At 46.7% G+C, this 17,267-nt stretch overlaps 1 protein-coding gene across 16 annotated transcripts in view; it reads left to right on the top strand.

The window, feature by feature from the left end:
- The window catches only part of LOC133372935 (histone-lysine N-methyltransferase PRDM16-like), a 545,545-nt gene that overhangs the window by 446,316 nt on the left and 81,962 nt on the right, over positions 1-17,267 (top strand). For 15 of the 16 annotated variants that reach the window (XM_061602158.1, XM_061602152.1, XM_061602153.1 and 12 more), the window contains 5 exons: positions 4,978-5,176; positions 6,808-6,955; positions 8,868-9,021; positions 11,413-12,823; positions 15,703-15,790. In XM_061602158.1, coding sequence (XP_061458142.1) covers positions 4,978-5,176; positions 6,808-6,955; positions 8,868-9,021; positions 11,413-12,823; positions 15,703-15,790 — 2,000 coding nt within the window. The remainder of the gene's footprint in view (positions 1-4,977; positions 5,177-6,807; positions 6,956-8,867; positions 9,022-11,412; positions 12,824-15,702; positions 15,791-17,267) is intronic. The other variant, XM_061602147.1, reaches the window with a different exon arrangement.

The raw sequence follows: 17,267 nt of genomic DNA on the forward strand, positions 1-17,267 counted from the left end.
CTAGTTCAATATTGTCTACACTGACTGGCAGTGGCTCTCCAGTGCTTCAGGCCAGAGATGTTCCCAACCCTACGTGGAGATGCCTGGGATTGAACCTGGGACCTTCCGCATGCAAAGCAGATCTACCAGAAAGGAACAGAGGAAGCTGCCTTATACCAAGTCAAACCATTGCTCCATCTAGCCTGTATTGTTCACACTGACTGGCAGCTGCTCTCCAAGGTTGTAGGCAGGGGATCTTTCCCAGCCCTACCTGGAGATGCCACTGAGGATCAAACTGGGAACCTTCTGCATACAAAGCACAACAGAGCTAGATGGACAGGTGGTCTACCTTAGCATAAGGCAGCTTCCTAGGTTCCTATGGGCCAGGTCTGGGGAACCTTTGGCCCTTCAGATGTTGCTGAACTACAACTCCCATAATCCCTGGTCATTGGCTGCGCTGGGGCTGATGGAAGTTGCAGTTCAGCAATGTCTAGGGTGGGCGGAGCTCCCACACACCTGATATGTTCTGAAGATGAGCCCCATCTGGCTGCCCAATGTCCAAAGCAGGATGCAGAACTGTACAAAAGTTGGTCTGACCTAGCAAAGCCATTTATACAACACCCAAGCCCTGGTTGACCAGAGACCACTGCAGGAAATACAGTATCTATCTATCTGTCTGTCTGTCTGTCTGTCTGTCTAGCCACCTGTCTTTCTTCCACAGTGAATTATTGCTTGAGGGGAGATTATCATACGGTCCCCTCAAGTTGCATGCAATAATGGGGAGCTGGATCATGCCCACTGGCCCTACCCCCCTGCTCCCCAGAGCCAACGCACCTCCCTAACAAAGCCCTATTGAGAAAGTGCTCAATGCTTCTCTTCCCCTTTGAGAACCCTGATTTGATAGGGTTCAACGGTTCATCCCTGAGGCATTCGTGAAATGCACGAGACATGTACCAACACCCTTCTATCATGTCGCTTTCAGTGGAGGGAGAAAGGGTGGCATAACATGGGCCTCTGGGCCTCAGTGGAGGCTGGTTCATCAGGGCAACCACTGCCTCAGACAGCCCCCACCTGCCTGCACTGAGGTGGACCTGGCCATCCACCTCCTCCTCCTCCATCTCAGTGTTGCACTTGCAGAACTCAGCAGGGCAGCGGAGGGTGGGGACAAAACTAGGATGAGTTGGCTCCGCCTGTCATTGGCTCTGGTGCCACCTCCTGCCAGGCTGCCTTACTTCCACCCTGCCAGTCCCAATGGGCGCCAGACACTACCGCCATGCCTGATTGACACAATCCCTGGCACTGCCCACTCTTGCCAGGCCACGCCCCTCACTGGCTCCGCTTTATACTCTCCTGGAGGGATTTTGGTGAGCTAGAATGTGTCCTTGACGTTTGATCATGCTTCTTGCTTGTCCAGATGGAGGATCAAGGGTATTACGTGGGTGTGCATGGCAACTAACCTACCGTACTTTACATGAACCGCTCCACCCACTTTAGCCTCTGGCCCTGGCCACCCCTGGCGGGTGGCCCCCAGAAGGTTGACCAGGGGGAATGTGGCCCTCAAACTGAAAGGAAAATAAAGGGTCCCTACCCTTAGCTTAGGAAAGCAGAGCTGCAATCCAGATCCTGGAATTTCACAGTACAAGTTCACCCTTGGTGAGGGTAACCATGCGTCCCACTTTACAGAGGACAACCCTCTGCTTGAAGGAGTTGCCTGTCTGAAAGGCTGGCCAGCCCACGTCCGGTTTCAAGAGAAAGAACCTTAAGAAGTGGGAGAGAGCAGGAGGGGACTCGAAGTGGCCCATCAGCACTTAGCATCTGGAACGCAAGCAGAAGAGCCATGCAGGTCATGCAGGCATGGTCGTCCCCACTGCAGCGAGATGTATTGTAGTTTGATTTAAGTTATCGGAACTGTTTCTAAATGTGCATTTGTACATGTCAATTAGCATACGAAAACATGGGTTGTATCCAATGCTAGTTTTTATTATTACTATTATTATTATTATTAAATTTGCCACATTTCCATAAAAATATGCCCAAATTGTCGCTCAACAAAACAAAAATACAAATCACTAGCTCAGTATCAAATACTCAGTCATTGCAAAACATAACAATCCAACAAATAACTCGGTTTGACTACATGAACTTGATCATATTTGAAATCATCATAAAGCAAACAATATCTATCAGTAATGTAATAGCCATTCCAATACAAAAACACAAGAAAACAGTCTGCCACCCCAGCTCAGAATTCACAGCTGTTGCTAGGTGCTGCTGCTGTTGTTGCCAGAAAAATGTTCATAGCGGCAGCTCCTTTTATCCCAGCCAGGGTCCTCCCAAGGAAGTGCCCACAGCTGGCTCAAGTGTTGCTGGTCTGGAAATCAGGATTAGCCTCATCTCCTTTCACCTGCATTCTTGAGCTGCCAGTAAAAGTCCCATTGCACTTGACATGCCACTAGTCCTCAGCAGGGCAGATGTTCCAGGAGCTGGGAGGAATAGAAGAAATCAGTCTGTAACCTCAGCTCAGATGTCAACAGCCTCTGCTAGTTGCTGTTGTCTCCAAGATTTCTTGATTTGTCCACACCACCATGTAAACACAGAGCTTGTCTTACTCAGAGTTAGACCTGTTGAAATTAACGGACAAGGACTAACATAGCCTGACTTATTTATTATTTGATTTATATCCCACCCTTCCTCCCAGCAGGAGCCCAGGCCGGGCAAACAAAAGCACTAACAACACTTAAAACATAATAAAAAACAGACTTTAAAATACATTAAAACAAAGGTATTTGAAAACATTTTAAAAAAGCATTAAAAAAAGGTTTAAAACTATCTTAAAAAGCAGTTCCAACACAGACGCAGACTGGGATAAGGGATAATAATTTATTATGTGCATTGAGAAGGGTCCTCTCTCTCTCTCTCTCTCTCTCTCTCTCTCTCCTGCCTCCCCCCATCACTTTTCTGTAAAACAAAGAATCTGGCCATCTTCCCCTTGACTGTGCAAGGAGCCCAGCCGCGGAATTCCCTGTAGCTCCGGCGGCGCAGGCAGCAGCCAGTTAGGAATCAGCACCACATCAAAAGAGAGGACTGTCTCTTTCCCCCCTCTAAATGTATATTTGAATCCCTGAAAAAGCTTTAAAGGCTCTTTTTCCTCTTTGGAATGACGTAACTGATCTTCGGCTTGGCGAACAGTTAATTCAGCCTCTCTCTGTACGCTTGTCCGAAGATCTGTTTTTTCTTTACCCTTTGTGGAAGGGCCGTAGCTCCGTGGTAGAGCGCCTGCATTGCAGGCAGATGCTTTGCCGGTTCAATCCTCGGCATGTCCAGGTAGGGCTGCCTCAAATCCTGGAGAGCTGCTGCCTGTCAGTGTAGACAATACTGAGCTAGATGGACCAATGGTCTGTCTGAGTCAAAAGTTGCTTCCTATATTCTTATATTCCACATCACTTCTCAAGTCTGCCTTCAGATTAAACTCTCAGGGTTGTGGCCAGTCCTACTCAGAGTAAACCTATTGAAATTAATGGACCCTATTTATTTATTTATTTATTTATCCCACCTTTCCTCCAAGGAGCTGAAGATGGTGCACATGGTTCTTCTCCCTGCATTTTGTCCTCACAACAACCCTGTGAGGTGGATAGGCTGAGAGGTAGTGACTGGCCCAAGGTCATCCAGTGAGCTTCAGGGCTGAGTAAGGATTTGAACCCTGGTCTCCCAGCTCATAGTCCAACACCCTATCCATTACACATTCGTCATGCCCATTAATTCCAGTGGTGTCTCTCTGCTTAGGACATACTTGGCTCAGGGCCAAACTACATAGGACTTCAGTTGAGTGGCATCTGGCGGGTTCATGCCAGTGAAGCAGTGGAATCCAGTTCGCGTTTTAGTCTGAGCTTTCACGGCGCTGTCCAAGGCGCGTCAACATCAGATGCAACTCATGTTTTCATGTGCTAATTTCCATGTACAAATGCAGATTTAGAAATAATTACAATAATTTAAATCAAGGTGCATCTTGCTGTAGCTGGGATGACCATCCCCGCATGACCCATGTGCCTGCTCAGTCTGCGTTCCAGGTGTTAGGTGCACCTGCTTGTCATGTAGAAGGTTCCAGGTTCAATCTCCAGGTAGTGCTGGGAATGCCTCCCTGTCTAAAATCCCGAGAGCCGCCACCAATCAGAGGAGACGATACTGAGCTAAATGTCCTAATGATCTAACTCGCCATAAGGCAATTTCATGTGCTCATTCGGAGCAGCAGAGCGCATGCTTTGCATGCAGAAGGTCCCTGGTTTGACCCCTGGCATCTCCAGTTTCCAGAAAGGATTCAGTAGCTGGTACTACATGATTTCTTATGAGACCCTGGACAGCCATAGCCAGTCAATGGAGTAGATGAATGAAGAGTCTGACCTGCTATGAGCCAGTCTCCTCTGTTCAAATGATTGCCACCTCGATGGGGAAAACTAGGCCAGACAATTCTTCAAATGTATCCCATTCAGTCAAGGCCAGTGGTTCCCTCCTCTGTGTTGCCATTGGTGACCACCACATTGCCGCAATTTCAATGGCTTATAACCACAAGTGCTATGTTCTACCCAGAGCTTGGGAAAGTTACTTTTTTGAACTACAACTCCCATCAGCCCAATCCAGTGGCCATGCTGGCTGGGGCTGATGGGAGTTGTAGTTCAAAAAAAGTAACTTTTCCAAGCTCTGGTTCTACCTCCACAGCTGGAGGCAGGCAGGCAGCTGGACAGCCACCTGTCGGAAATGCTTTGATTTGGATTCCTGCATTGAGCAGGGGGTTGGACTGGATGGCCTTATAGGCCCCTTCCAACTCTACTATTCTATGATTCTATGACCAGTAGCTGGGGATCACAAGTGGGGGACAATTGCTCTTGTGTCCAGGTCCTGCTTACAAGCTTCCCATTGGGGTATCTGATTGGCCACTGCAAGGACAGGATGGTGGACCCGATCCAGACAGGATCTTGCTAGGTTCTCCTGCTGTTTCCTTAGAAGTGCACATGTACCGCTGCGAGGACTGCGATGAACTCTTCCAGTCGAAGTTGGACATGAGGCGCCACAAGAAATACTCCTGCAACGCCGTTAGCTCCCTATACGAGAGCCTCAGCGAGGAGATTAAGCAGGAGGGGGCAGCGGACGGGCAGGTCTACGAATGCAAAGATTGCGAGAGGATGTTCCCGAACAAATATAGGTAATGCCTGTTGGAACCCGGTGATACACTTCAGGGCCCATCTGCGCTAAACATTTAGAGCGGCTTCCTGCAACTTTAAGCAGACATGGCTTCCCCCAAAGCATCCTGGGAACTGTAGTTTGCTAAGGGTGCTTGAGAAGTGTTAAGAGACCCCTCGTCCACTCACAGAGCTACAGTTCCCAGAGTCCCCTGGGAAGAGGGATTGAATGTTTAGTCCCTCTGGGAGGGGCATAGGGGTCTCCTAACAATCTAAGCACCCTTAGTAAATGGCAGTTCCCAGGATTCCTTGGGGAATGCCATCACTATTAAAATGGCATCACAGTGCTTTAAATGTATCATGCAGAGGGGACCCAAATTACCTCTGGAAGCCAAACGATGTTTTAGGAGAGGGCCTGTAGCTCTGAATATTTTCCATGCGGGAGACCCCAGGTTTGAGCTCCAAACTGTGTTCAGCAACTTAATAGCTTCCGCAGAAAAAAGTTAGTATCTTGTCTTTTCTTTCGGTAGTGGCAATTTTCCAACATCTCCACTAGAACAGGCCACAGCTGATGCTGTGTGGTTGTTGTTTTTAATGATTTTGAAGCATGGCCCTTTTCATTTGAACTGTAAAAGACAATCGCTGATTAATAGGACAAGTTTAAAATGCCACATTTCTAAAAAGGCACAACATGGGCAGTCTGTTCTGTTTTTTACGTGCCTTGTTAGGTGTTATGGAGAAAGCCGTTTCCTACATAAAGGATTGCACGCAATGTTAGACAGACCCTTTGAAACAAATGGGCATGACTGAGGTCCATTGATTTAAATGGGTCTACTCTAAGTAGGATTTAGTTGAATGCTACCAGTTTATTTAAATAAAGGTAAATGTTGTGTATGCCCCACAATTGTTTTGCAATAATAATAATAAGATTATATTGTTGTAACCTGCCTTGGAACTTTACAGTGAAGAGCAAGTAAGAAACCTTAGAAATAAAGTAAGTCTACATTTTTGCGGTCCAGTCTTACTCCCCCTTTATTGGCTGCAATCTTGCAGCCTTTATTTTGAATTTCTAGTAACATTCCGGCTTCAAAGCAAGAATATCACAAGACCCACCCACCCCTCCCAAAGACAATATCCTGACACAAACAAACAGCAGACAAAAAATATTGGGCATGATGTTTCCCTCTAGCACCAATAATGATTATTCAGAGCTTTTATAAAAAAATTGTTTTTCAAGATGTTTTGTTTTAATGTATTTTAAAGTCTGTTTTTATGATGATTTAGAGTGTTTTTAGTGCTTCTGTCTGCCACCCTGGGATCCTGCTGGGAGGAAGGGTGGGATATAAATCAAATAAGAAATAAATAAATAAAATAATTCTTACCAAGAATTGTGAAGGCATCAACCTCAATGTGCACCTCTTTTTTTCTTGGTATGTTTAATTTTTCATCCAGTTGTATTATGAAAAAAACACACCCTGATTTCCAACGTGCTGTTGCATAATATGTTTTTGATCAAATAAATAAAAAGGTTTTTTTTCTATAGCCCTGTGAACTCATCGGCCCTCTTTCAAAATGGGCTGTTTATTGACCCTGATTAGCGATTCCCAGAGCTGTAGAATCCATGGAGTCCATCTTCCTTCTCTCTCCCCGACAGCTTGGAACAGCACATGATCATCCACACCGAGGAAAGGGAGTACAAATGTGACCAGTGTCCCAAGGCCTTCAACTGGAAATCAAACCTGATTCGTCACCAGATGTCACATGACAGTGGCAAACGATTTGAATGTGAAAACTGTGTAAAGGTATGGCCAGCAGTGGCTGGTATTGGGCAGAGCTATGTTTGTGGGCCCAGCAATGCAACCAGCGGAGGCCGCTTCACTGGGGCACATGGGGGGCTGCCCTACCAACCTCAGTCTGATCTCAGCCAATCCTGCCTTCTTACTTACAGTCACTCTGGGTGATGGGAGGAGGCTTGCTGTCAGCTTCCTCCTCCATTTCACTGTTGTCGTTGCAGAACTCAGCAAGAAGGAAGATGGGGTCAAATCTAGAATTAGCTGGCTCTGCCTGTGATTGGCTGTGGCTCCACAAACTGTTGGGCTTCCTGCCTTCCGCCCCACCAGGTTGCAGGCAGCCAGTGAATTCAAGAGGATCAACAGAACAAAAAAAATATCTTCTAAAATAAGAGAGTTCTGCAAATGCAATAAAAGACTCATACATTTCGGGAGCAGTTCATTTACACTAGCTCCCTGGCAGAGGGGTTGGTTTACTGTACCAGGAGGGGGAGGGACGAGGCAGCGGAGAGATTGGTGCAGTGCAAATCCACCTTGCAGGAGTGCCAAATTGAGCACTCATGCATTTGTACAGCACCACCTTCCTCGCCACCCCTCCACATTCCCTCCCAGTAAGCACCAGTGACACGCCTGCTGAGAAGCTAGCATAATGACTCTTGCTCTGTGCAATATGTAGCATTCACATTATGGTTCCCTTATTTTAAATATATCTCAGTTCCTTGGGAAATAAAGAGGATTAAAGGCAGAGATGGAGTTATTCCAGTGGGATTCCAGCACCTCTGCTTAAGGGCTGGAAAACATGCCAAAATAGCCAAGGTTGGAGGAGGCTTTGCCAATTAAAACCGTACAATTATTGAATCAATTAAGATAATTACATGGATTAAGATCCTTAAGAAATGTAATGGGTAACGTGATTAATTAATTAAGGTAATTAAATTAAGACAAAAGACCCACAAAATAATCCAACAACAAAAACACCAGCAGCTTAAAACACTTTAAAAATTCAGCTCGCAACACTTTTAATAGACCACAGATTGAAAGGAAAATGTGTTTGTTTAAGCCCTAAATGTACTTCAGTTCCTCTCCTGCACATGTAAATGTTACCAGAGTGTGACTCTCTCAGCTGCTTCTTGGGCTGAATTCAGGGCAACTGTTGGCTCCACTGTCAGCGGGGCAGGGAGTCCACTCCAGGTTTTAGTCCAAACTTTCAAGGAGCTATCCAAGGTGATGAACCTACTTTGGGAATAGATTTCAGCACCTTGGACAAGCCATCGCCATCTAACCCAAACCTACTAAATTCACATATTCTGAAGAAAATATGGAAAACGAAACCCAGCCATCTTTCAAAATTTGCACTTCTCTGAATGTTGCAGTGCAGTTCGACCAACCAAGCAATGTGTACAAAAATGCATGCATAGAAATGAAAATAACCTATGAAGATGGTTTATATATTCAGGAAAATGCTTTGCAGAAATGCGTGTATTAGATAACATTGCATTAAAAAATGTATCCATTGGGGAGAAAATTGCACAAAACCGCTAATGAATATTCACAAGGACTTTTAAAAAATTGCAGACTGCTGCAGAAACGTGGAGAGCAGAACTTAAGATTGGAAAAATGAGAAACGGACAGATTTTAGAATGTCAGGAAAGAGCCACAAATTGTTGTTTAATTTATTTTTATTTTTACTATCAAGAAGAGAAGGTTCTAGGGGGTTTCGGGGAGGGCGCTGCGGCAAACAGCATGGCCATCCTTGCATACTGTGCACCTTGCGGGGAGGTTGTTTGTATGTACACCATTCCTCCCCAGGCAGCAAAAATATCTTTGGCCAGGCCCATGGGCGACGACTCTGAACAGTGTGAAAAATGCACTCCTTCCTGACTTTGTGCCTCAAGAAAGCTCTTTCTCTCCTCCCGCCTTCTAGGTGTTTACTGACCCCAGCAACCTCCAGCGGCACATCCGTTCTCAACACGTCGGTGCACGGGCGCACGCCTGCCCGGACTGCGGTAAAACCTTTGCCACTTCTTCAGGCCTCAAGCAGCACAAGCACATTCACAGCACTGTCAAACCTTTCATATGTAAGTTGTCACGGCCCGTCTCGGAGAGCTTGCCACGCCGCCATAATTGCACATATCCTGAGCTGCAACCCTTCATGAGCAGCTGCTGTAATTTTATAGGTCAGAGCACAAGATTAAATTCTGCCACCCATTCCTCCTGCCCCCCCCCCACACACACTTGGCACAGGGCTCCTTGTTTTTTTTCAGTAAACATTTCTGGCAGGTTTTTTTGACAGTTTAAAAGATGAACTTCTGCACATTTTGCCTGTGTGTGTGTTCTGAATCCTAGGGACATTGGAAGCTTTCTTGTGCAGAGTCAGATCATTGGTCCATCTAGCTCAATATTGTCTACACTGACTGGCAGCGGTTGTCTGGCATTTCAGATAGGGTCCTCTGCCAGCCCTACCTATACGGTCTCAGCCCAGTTTATCTGAAAGAGCTCCTCCAGCTTCATCAAGGATGACATGCAACAAGATCAGCCTCAGAAGGTCTCCTCTCTATCCCACCAGTTAAAACAGATAGACTGGTGAGGACTAGGGAGAGGGCTTTTTATATTGTGGCTCCCACCCTGTGGAATTCCCTACCAAACGATCTCCATCATGCCCCCGCTATGATGAGCTTCCGCCGGGCCTTGAAGACCTGGCTCTTCAGACAGGCTTTTGGGGTGGGCTAGGTTTATTACTACTGTTGAGATTTTAATGTTTTAATGTATTTGTATGTTTTTATTCTGTAGGTCGCCCAGAGTGGCTGGACAACCAGCCAGATGGGTGACTCATAAATCTAATAAATAAATAAATAGAGATGCTCTACCCCTGAGCTACATGCAGAGAGCTCCTCTCTACAAAGTGGGGGGGCTGCTGATTATTCAGAGAACACCCCCCACTTATGTGGAGGATCTGCCTATACCCATATATCCATAGGCACATAGGACCTCGTCATGTGGATACTGGGGATGCAGGGGGGCAGCGCACATGGCAAGGCAACGAGCCAACCAACTCCACTCACAAAGGCACAAGGGTTTGCAGACACCACCAATCAGCAGATTGGCACTGCTTGCAACCCCTGCTGGTGGAAGGGAGTCCCATTTTTACCTCTCTGTCCCACACCAGATGTCATATATGATGCCAGGTGTAGGGCAGGTAGGTGTGGCTTGGGAAAACAACCTCCAGGGCCAAATGAAGCCCACTGTCCAGGGATTAATCATCAGTGGCTGCTGGTGGATTTTAGTCTGAACTTTCTGGGAGCTGTCCAAGGTGCTGAACCCATTACGTTTCAGAACCTTGGACAGCTCTTTAAAGGTTTGGGCTAATACCTTGAGCGGATTGCATTGCCCCACTGACATGAAGCCACCAGTAGCCATTGTTACACACACATACGCACACACACACAGGCTATGATGAAGTTACACAGTGGGTCAACAACTTTGGCAACTTCTTCCCTGCCAGTCCAGATGGTAAAAAGGTCAAAGCCACAAATACTGAATATAAACAGAGCTCATGAGGATCAAAGTGCCTGCCAGATCTTATTCCCTATGACAGTAACAATTTCATTCCAAACCAAATAGACTAGAAATAAAGTAAAGTAAAACAAATCCTCAAGTTAGAATAGCGCATTCCGTTAAAAAAATTTTTTGCAGATTTGTGTGGCGACAGATCCTTTGCTGCTGGAAACTGGGAAAGTCACTTCCTAGCCAGGGCAAGAGCTCCAGGGACTTGGGATCTGCCTTGCTATTTATACGTAAAATTATATCTGCCCATCCACCTATCTGCACTGGCAGAGCGGCAGCCCAAAGAAGCTTATCTGAAAACAACCCTGCCAAGCAGCATCAGTCATGACTGCAGGTTGTATCCAACTAGGGATGTTGGGGGGACATAGCTGAGTGGTAAAGCATTTGCCTTGCATGCTGAAGGTCCCAAATTCAATCCCTGGCACCACCAGGTAGGATTGGGAGAGACCATGTCTGACGCCCCAGAGAGATGCTGCCAGCCAGTGTAGACAATACTGAGCTAGATGGACCAATGGTCTGACTCGGTATAAGGCAGTCTCCTATGCATGTTTGTGAGTTTGCACACACACACACACACTTATGTGCATGTAGTCCACATGTCCAAATAGTTAGTCAAACTTCATTTCTAACCAATCATTATTTTTCCTTTGGATTAAATTTCTCGCGTTGTTTAGGCGATCATTAAGGCTGCAGCCCTGTGAGTATTTTGGACGTTGTTACTTTGGATTGTTTTAAATGTCTTAAGTGTACTACTTGGATACTATTTTTATTCAATTATTATTGTTATTATCATTGCTGCTCCTACTGCTAGTACTATTGTTACAAATAGAACCTGATTTCACACCAGTTCTTTCATATTAATTTCATATTGGGTTTGGGTGTTTTGGTTTCTGTTGATGCTTTAGGTGAGGTCTGCCACAAGTCCTACACGCAGTTCTCCAACCTGTGCCGCCACAAGCGAATGCATGCCGACTGCCGGACCCAGATCAAGTGCAAGGACTGTGGCCAGATGTTCAGCACCACCTCTTCACTCAACAAGCACCGGCGCTTCTGCGAGGGGAAAAACCATTATAACGCTGGGGGGATTTTCGGCCCAGGCTTGCCCCTCACTCCCAGCTCAATGATGGACAAATCCAAGCCCTCCCCTGCCCTGAACCACACCGGCCTCGGATTCGGCGATTATTTTCCTTCCCGGCCACACCCGGGAGGGCTTCCATTCTCACCGGCTCCCCCGGCATTTCCATCCCTCGCTCCTGGCTTCCCAGGCATCTTCCCTCCCTCGCTGTACCCCAGACCCCCTTTATTGCCACCTACGCCGCTGCTGAAAAGCCCCATCAACCACACTCAAGAAGCCAAGCTCCCGAGCCCTCTCGGCAACCCGGCCCTCCCTCTGATTTCTGCCGTGAGCAACAGTGGCCACCCCGCCTCAGTGGAGGACAGGTTCAACAACAGCGGTGGCAGCCTGGGGAACTCCTACCTGGAGAAGCTCAAAGGCAGGGCCAGCGACGTGTCTGATGCGAGCGACTTCGAGGACATCAACACAACCACGGGCACGGATCTGGACACCACCACCGGGACAGGGTCTGACCTGGAGAGCGACGTGGAGAGCGACCGGGACAAGATGAAAGAGAAGAGCAAGCTGGCAGAGAGCAAGCCAGATTTCGGCAGTGCCTCGGTGCCCGCTGGTTCCGCCAACAACATGAGCGATCTCCCGCTTTTCTACTCTCAGCATTCCTTCTTCCCTCCCCCCGAGGAGCAGCTCCTCCCCATGGCAGGGGCAGCCAATGACTCCATCAAGGCTATCGCCTCCATTGCGGAGAAGTACTTTGGGCCCGGCTTCATGGGCATGCAGGAGAAGAAGATGGGCTCCCTCCCGTACCATTCCATGTTTCCATTCCAGTTCCTCCCCAATTTCCCCCACGCGCTGTACCCTTTTACGGACCGGGCCCTCAATCACAGCTTGCTGGTCAAGGCAGAACCAAAGTCGCCCAGGGACCTTCACAAAATGGGTAGCGCCAGCTCCGAGTCCCCCTTCGACCTTACCACAAAGCCAAAAGAAATCAAGCCAGCCTTGCCGCCCCCCAAAGTCCTCCCAGCTCATCCTTCCGGGGAAGAGCAGCCCCTTGATCTGAGCATTGGCAACCGCATCCGGGCCAGTCAGAATGGGAGCTGGGACTCCCAGAAGAACCACATCTACGGGGAGAGGAAGTTAATGGCCAGTGAAATATTACCCAAGATCTCTCAGGCTCAGATGCCCCCACAGCCTTCGCTGCATTACGCAAAGCCATCTCCTTTTTTCATGGACCCCATATACAGGTATTAACATACCCTGCCTTAACCGCTGCCCTTTGCAGGCTGCACCACATACTTGTGCCAAGTCCAATTGAGCTGTCTGTCTGTCTCTCTGTCTGTCTGTCTGTCTGTCTGTCTACCCAACCAACCAATCTCAATCTCTCTCTAACCAACCAACCAACCAACCAACCAACCATCCATCCATCCATCCCACCCACCCACCCAACATCTCTCTCTCTCTCTCTCTCTCTCTCTCTCTCTCTCTCCCATCTTTTATCCTCACAAACAACCCTGTCAGGTAGGATATGAGAAATGAGAAACTGAGAGAACTGAAATCGTCAGATCCTTCCATTTCTAAGTTACTTATTTATTTATTACATGTATATCCCACCTTTCCAAGGAAAGGAGCTCAAGGTAGAATGAATGGCTCTCCCCCTCCCCAGTTTATTCTCACAACAACCCTGTGAGGTAGGTTAGGCTGGAAAAAAATGACTGGCCCAAGATGTCACCTAATGAGCTTCATGGCTGAGTGAGGAATTGAACTCTGGTCTCTCAGGTCACACAGTCCAGCACCACAGTGGCTCACTGAACATAGCATACTTAGGGTTGTATCCAGTGCTAGCCCTGCTCAGAAATCCTGTTGCCCTTGACTCCTTTTTGGAGGAATGACTGGATGCTGGATATCATCATCATCATCATTATCATCACCATCATCAATGGTCACTCCTAAGGCCACAGTCACACCAAAGAATCCTGGGAAGGGTAGCTTGGGAAGAGTGCTGAGACTCCTATTCACCTCACAGAGCTCCAGTTCTCAGAATGGTTTCATAGTCAGTCTTTCTTCCCAGAGCATTCTGGGAACTGGAGCTCTGTGAGGGGAATAGGGGTCTCCTAACAACTCCCAGCCCCCTTCACAAACTCTACTTCCCAGGATTATTTGGGGGTGGGGGAAGCCATGACTGTTTAAAGTGGAATAATAATAGAACAAATGTATGGTGTGAATGTGGTCTAACGTAGGTCCATTAATTTCAGTGGGTCTGCTCGGAGCAACCCATATTCTTGGCCACTGTAAAACAGGATGTTGGACTAGGTTTTTTTTCTGGGCCAGTGGGTCCCTCCCCCTCCCTCTCCCTCCCTCTCTCTCTCTCTCTATGTATATTCTTCAGTATATATGACTATGTCCTTGGACAAGTGGGTCTGAAATGAGGAAACCAGCACCTGAAATCTGGAAATCATACATGGTAGAGGAGTGTAAGTAACTATGGCATCAATGTAGGAAGGATGCCATGGAGCTGTTAGCTAAGCTGATGAGGGCTTGACTCTGTCGAGAGACAGGAATGGGAGTAAAGAACTTTAATTTCCCAGGATCCCTTTTCAGATTGGCATCCCATTACATGGGGTATCCCTGGCACCCACTCTTGAGATCTGGGAACTTTGCTTTAAGTTCTTCCTTCTATTCAGGCTCCTCTAGGAATGCCATCCCAGGTAGGAGAAAAAGGCTTTGGCGGTTTTTAGCTCAGTTCCTTGGGAAATAAAGAGGATTCGAGGTAGAGAGATGGAGCTATTCCAGTGGGATTCCAGCACCTCTGCGTAAGGGCTGGAAAACGTGCCAAAATAACAAAGGTTGGAAGAAGCTTTGCCAATTAAAACAGAGAGGCAGGAAACAGCACAGGAGAAGACAGATGTATGAGACGGACCGGGGGAGGGGGACACACTCTTGGTGGGTTCTTAGGGAATTGGTGGGTTTCTTTTTTGGGGGAGGGAATATTTTAAACTAAAAAAAAGGTCAAAAGTTTTTAATCCAGCTGACGATGTCATGAATAGGAACGGCAGAGAAATTTGGTTCAGTATGCATTTAAAGCAGAATCTGTCAAATTTGCATTTTCTGAAACAATATGGGAATCAAAATGCAGCCATCCTTGGAAATGTACCTGAATGATGCAGTACAGTTTGCCAAGCAAACAATGTTTGCCAAAATGCAGATTTTATAGGGAAATGTGTACAATAATGAATTCATTGGAGAAAATTACATACAAAAGTGCTTTATGTTAAGAGAAATTGCTTGCAAAACATGGGTACATTAGTCAAAACTGCAGGCAAATTAATAAAGTGTAAAATCTTGTAAAAATAACTTTTGCAGAAATTTGCAGAAATGCAGAGAACTGAATTTAAGGTTGCAAAAATGAGAACCTGAGAGAACCGAAACGGACAGATCCTTCCATACCTGGTCATCCCTCCAATAGTCCTCCAAGCTTGGAAAATGTAGGGTTGGATCCAACCTGCTTGGGGTGCCCCCATTGAAATTGATGGACATGACTAACTTAGGTTCATTCATTTCATTCAGTCTACTCAGAGTAGAACTTAGATACAACCCACAGAAATTACCAGTGGGACCTGCAACAAAAGGTTGCAGTATGACTTCAGCTCCCGGCTTGCTCTGGTTTAAGTGTTGAGCAAGCCATTCTCTCCAAGAAGGATGTTTCATTTCCCCCCAATATCCTGTGGATGCTAGTCCTTGAGGGCTAATGGGGCACTGCCACAGACTAACCTTCCTCTGCCCTTAGTCAGCCATCACTTGCCTCCCTTCTTGCTTGAAACTAATTAGGGAGCAGTTCCATCTGTCATTGGTTGGCTCCACACTTTTAATAAAAGAAACAATTTCTTACAACTGCGGGATGAGTCTTCTGTGGCAACTGCAGCTGTGCTAGTTTCACATATCGAAGCGGTTGAGTGGGCACGTGTGAGGAGGTGATCCCATTAAGGGCTTTATATACCAACAGTAACACCTGGTGCAACACTGAGGCAAGCCTTGGGAGATACCAGTGAGGGCAGATTATATCTCTGTTCCTTCTTTTTTTCCTCGAGGCCCTGTAAGGTATGTAACCCTCTGTGTTGCTGTCCAGCAGGGTGGAGAAGCGGAAAGTGGTTGACTCAGTGGGCGCACTAAAGGAGAAGTACCTGAGGCCTTCCCCGCTGCTTTTTCATCCCCAGGTAAGACCGAGAGATGTTTGAGTGTTGAGCACAATTTCTGGGCAGTCTGATGAGCACTGACCTGATTTGCACCTCTCTGACTCCTGCACAGACCAGAACAATGGGTTGTATTTAGGGACGGGGAAAAATTCAGTTCAGTTCACTTTTAAGCGTGAAACCAACTAATTCCCATGTTCCAAAACCACATGAACCGAACCGAAATATATACTTTACAGTGCATTATGTTTGGGAAACTAGCTTTGTAAAAAGGTGTATATTAAGCAAAATTACTTACAGACGTGTATCTCCGGAGAAATTTGCACTAAAATGCTGATTAATTTTCACGAGGACTTTTTTTTTTAATGCAACTTGATGTGGGAATGTGAAGAACTGAATTTAAGACTGGGAAAATGAGAAACAAAGATTGTCAGATTTGCCCATCCCTGGGTGCATCCAGCATTAGCCACACTCAGAATAGACTCTTTGAAATTAAGGGACATGACTAACTTGGATCCATTACTTTCGGCGGGTCAGCTTTGAGTAAATCGTTGTTGGTGACATAATTTTGCACTTCTCTGGATTTTCAAGTACAGTTTTCAGCTCAGAAAACATGCTAAAAGGGCATTGAAAAAACAATGCATTTATTAGGCTAAAATACATTGAGAGAGATGCATAGATGAAGAAGATAAAATATGCACTTCAACACATGCTATTTCAATCCACATTTATAATACTAAATTCCATAAGGTTTTTTTAAAAAAAGATGTGCTGCTTAATGTGGAAGCAAGAGGTAGTGCACTTATGAACATGTGCAAAGCTGTCATCAACCCAAAATAGACAGATCTCGCCATCCTTAACTGAATTTTATGTCTACCCTGCTGGAGCACACCTAATTGCCTGAGGGCAACCTACCCTGGAAGGCGCCTGGAACAATGCTGAAATGAAGCCATGGGAAAGGGTGGCCCTGTTGCACTTGGAGGAAGGGAGAGCCCCACACTCACATTACAGAGGGGCTGGGGGACTCCAGTCCTCTTCTTGTTGCTTTATTTCCAAAGTTGATAGACCATTTCTTGCCCTGGACGGTCACAAAGCGGTTTACGGAGCAGTCGATGAAACAATTCATCAGTCCAAATAATAATGGTGTTTGAAGCAAACAGGAAAAAAAGAGGTTAAAAAAAGTGACGCTCCATAAATCGGTGAAATACAACTTACTGATAAATGCCTGCTGAAGTAGAAGGGTCTTTGGCAAGTGCCCGAATTTCAGCAGGGGAGTGGGGCTGCCCGGTCTCAGCTGGGAGAGAGTTTCTCAGAGTCAGGACCACCATACTGAAGGCCTGGCTCCTGGTGGATACGAGCCGTGCATTGGAGCCGTGGGACCGCTAACAGAGACTCCCCTGAAGAACTCAGCGATCAGGCCAGGATGTAAGGGTTAAGATATCCCAGACCCAAGTTGTTAAGGGCCTTGTAAAATAATACAAGAACCTTGAACCGAACCCTG

The sequence above is a fragment of the Rhineura floridana genome, chromosome 18 (assembly GCF_030035675.1).
Source record: "Rhineura floridana isolate rRhiFlo1 chromosome 18, rRhiFlo1.hap2, whole genome shotgun sequence".
Classification (NCBI taxonomy): domain Eukaryota; kingdom Metazoa; phylum Chordata; class Lepidosauria; order Squamata; family Rhineuridae; genus Rhineura; species Rhineura floridana.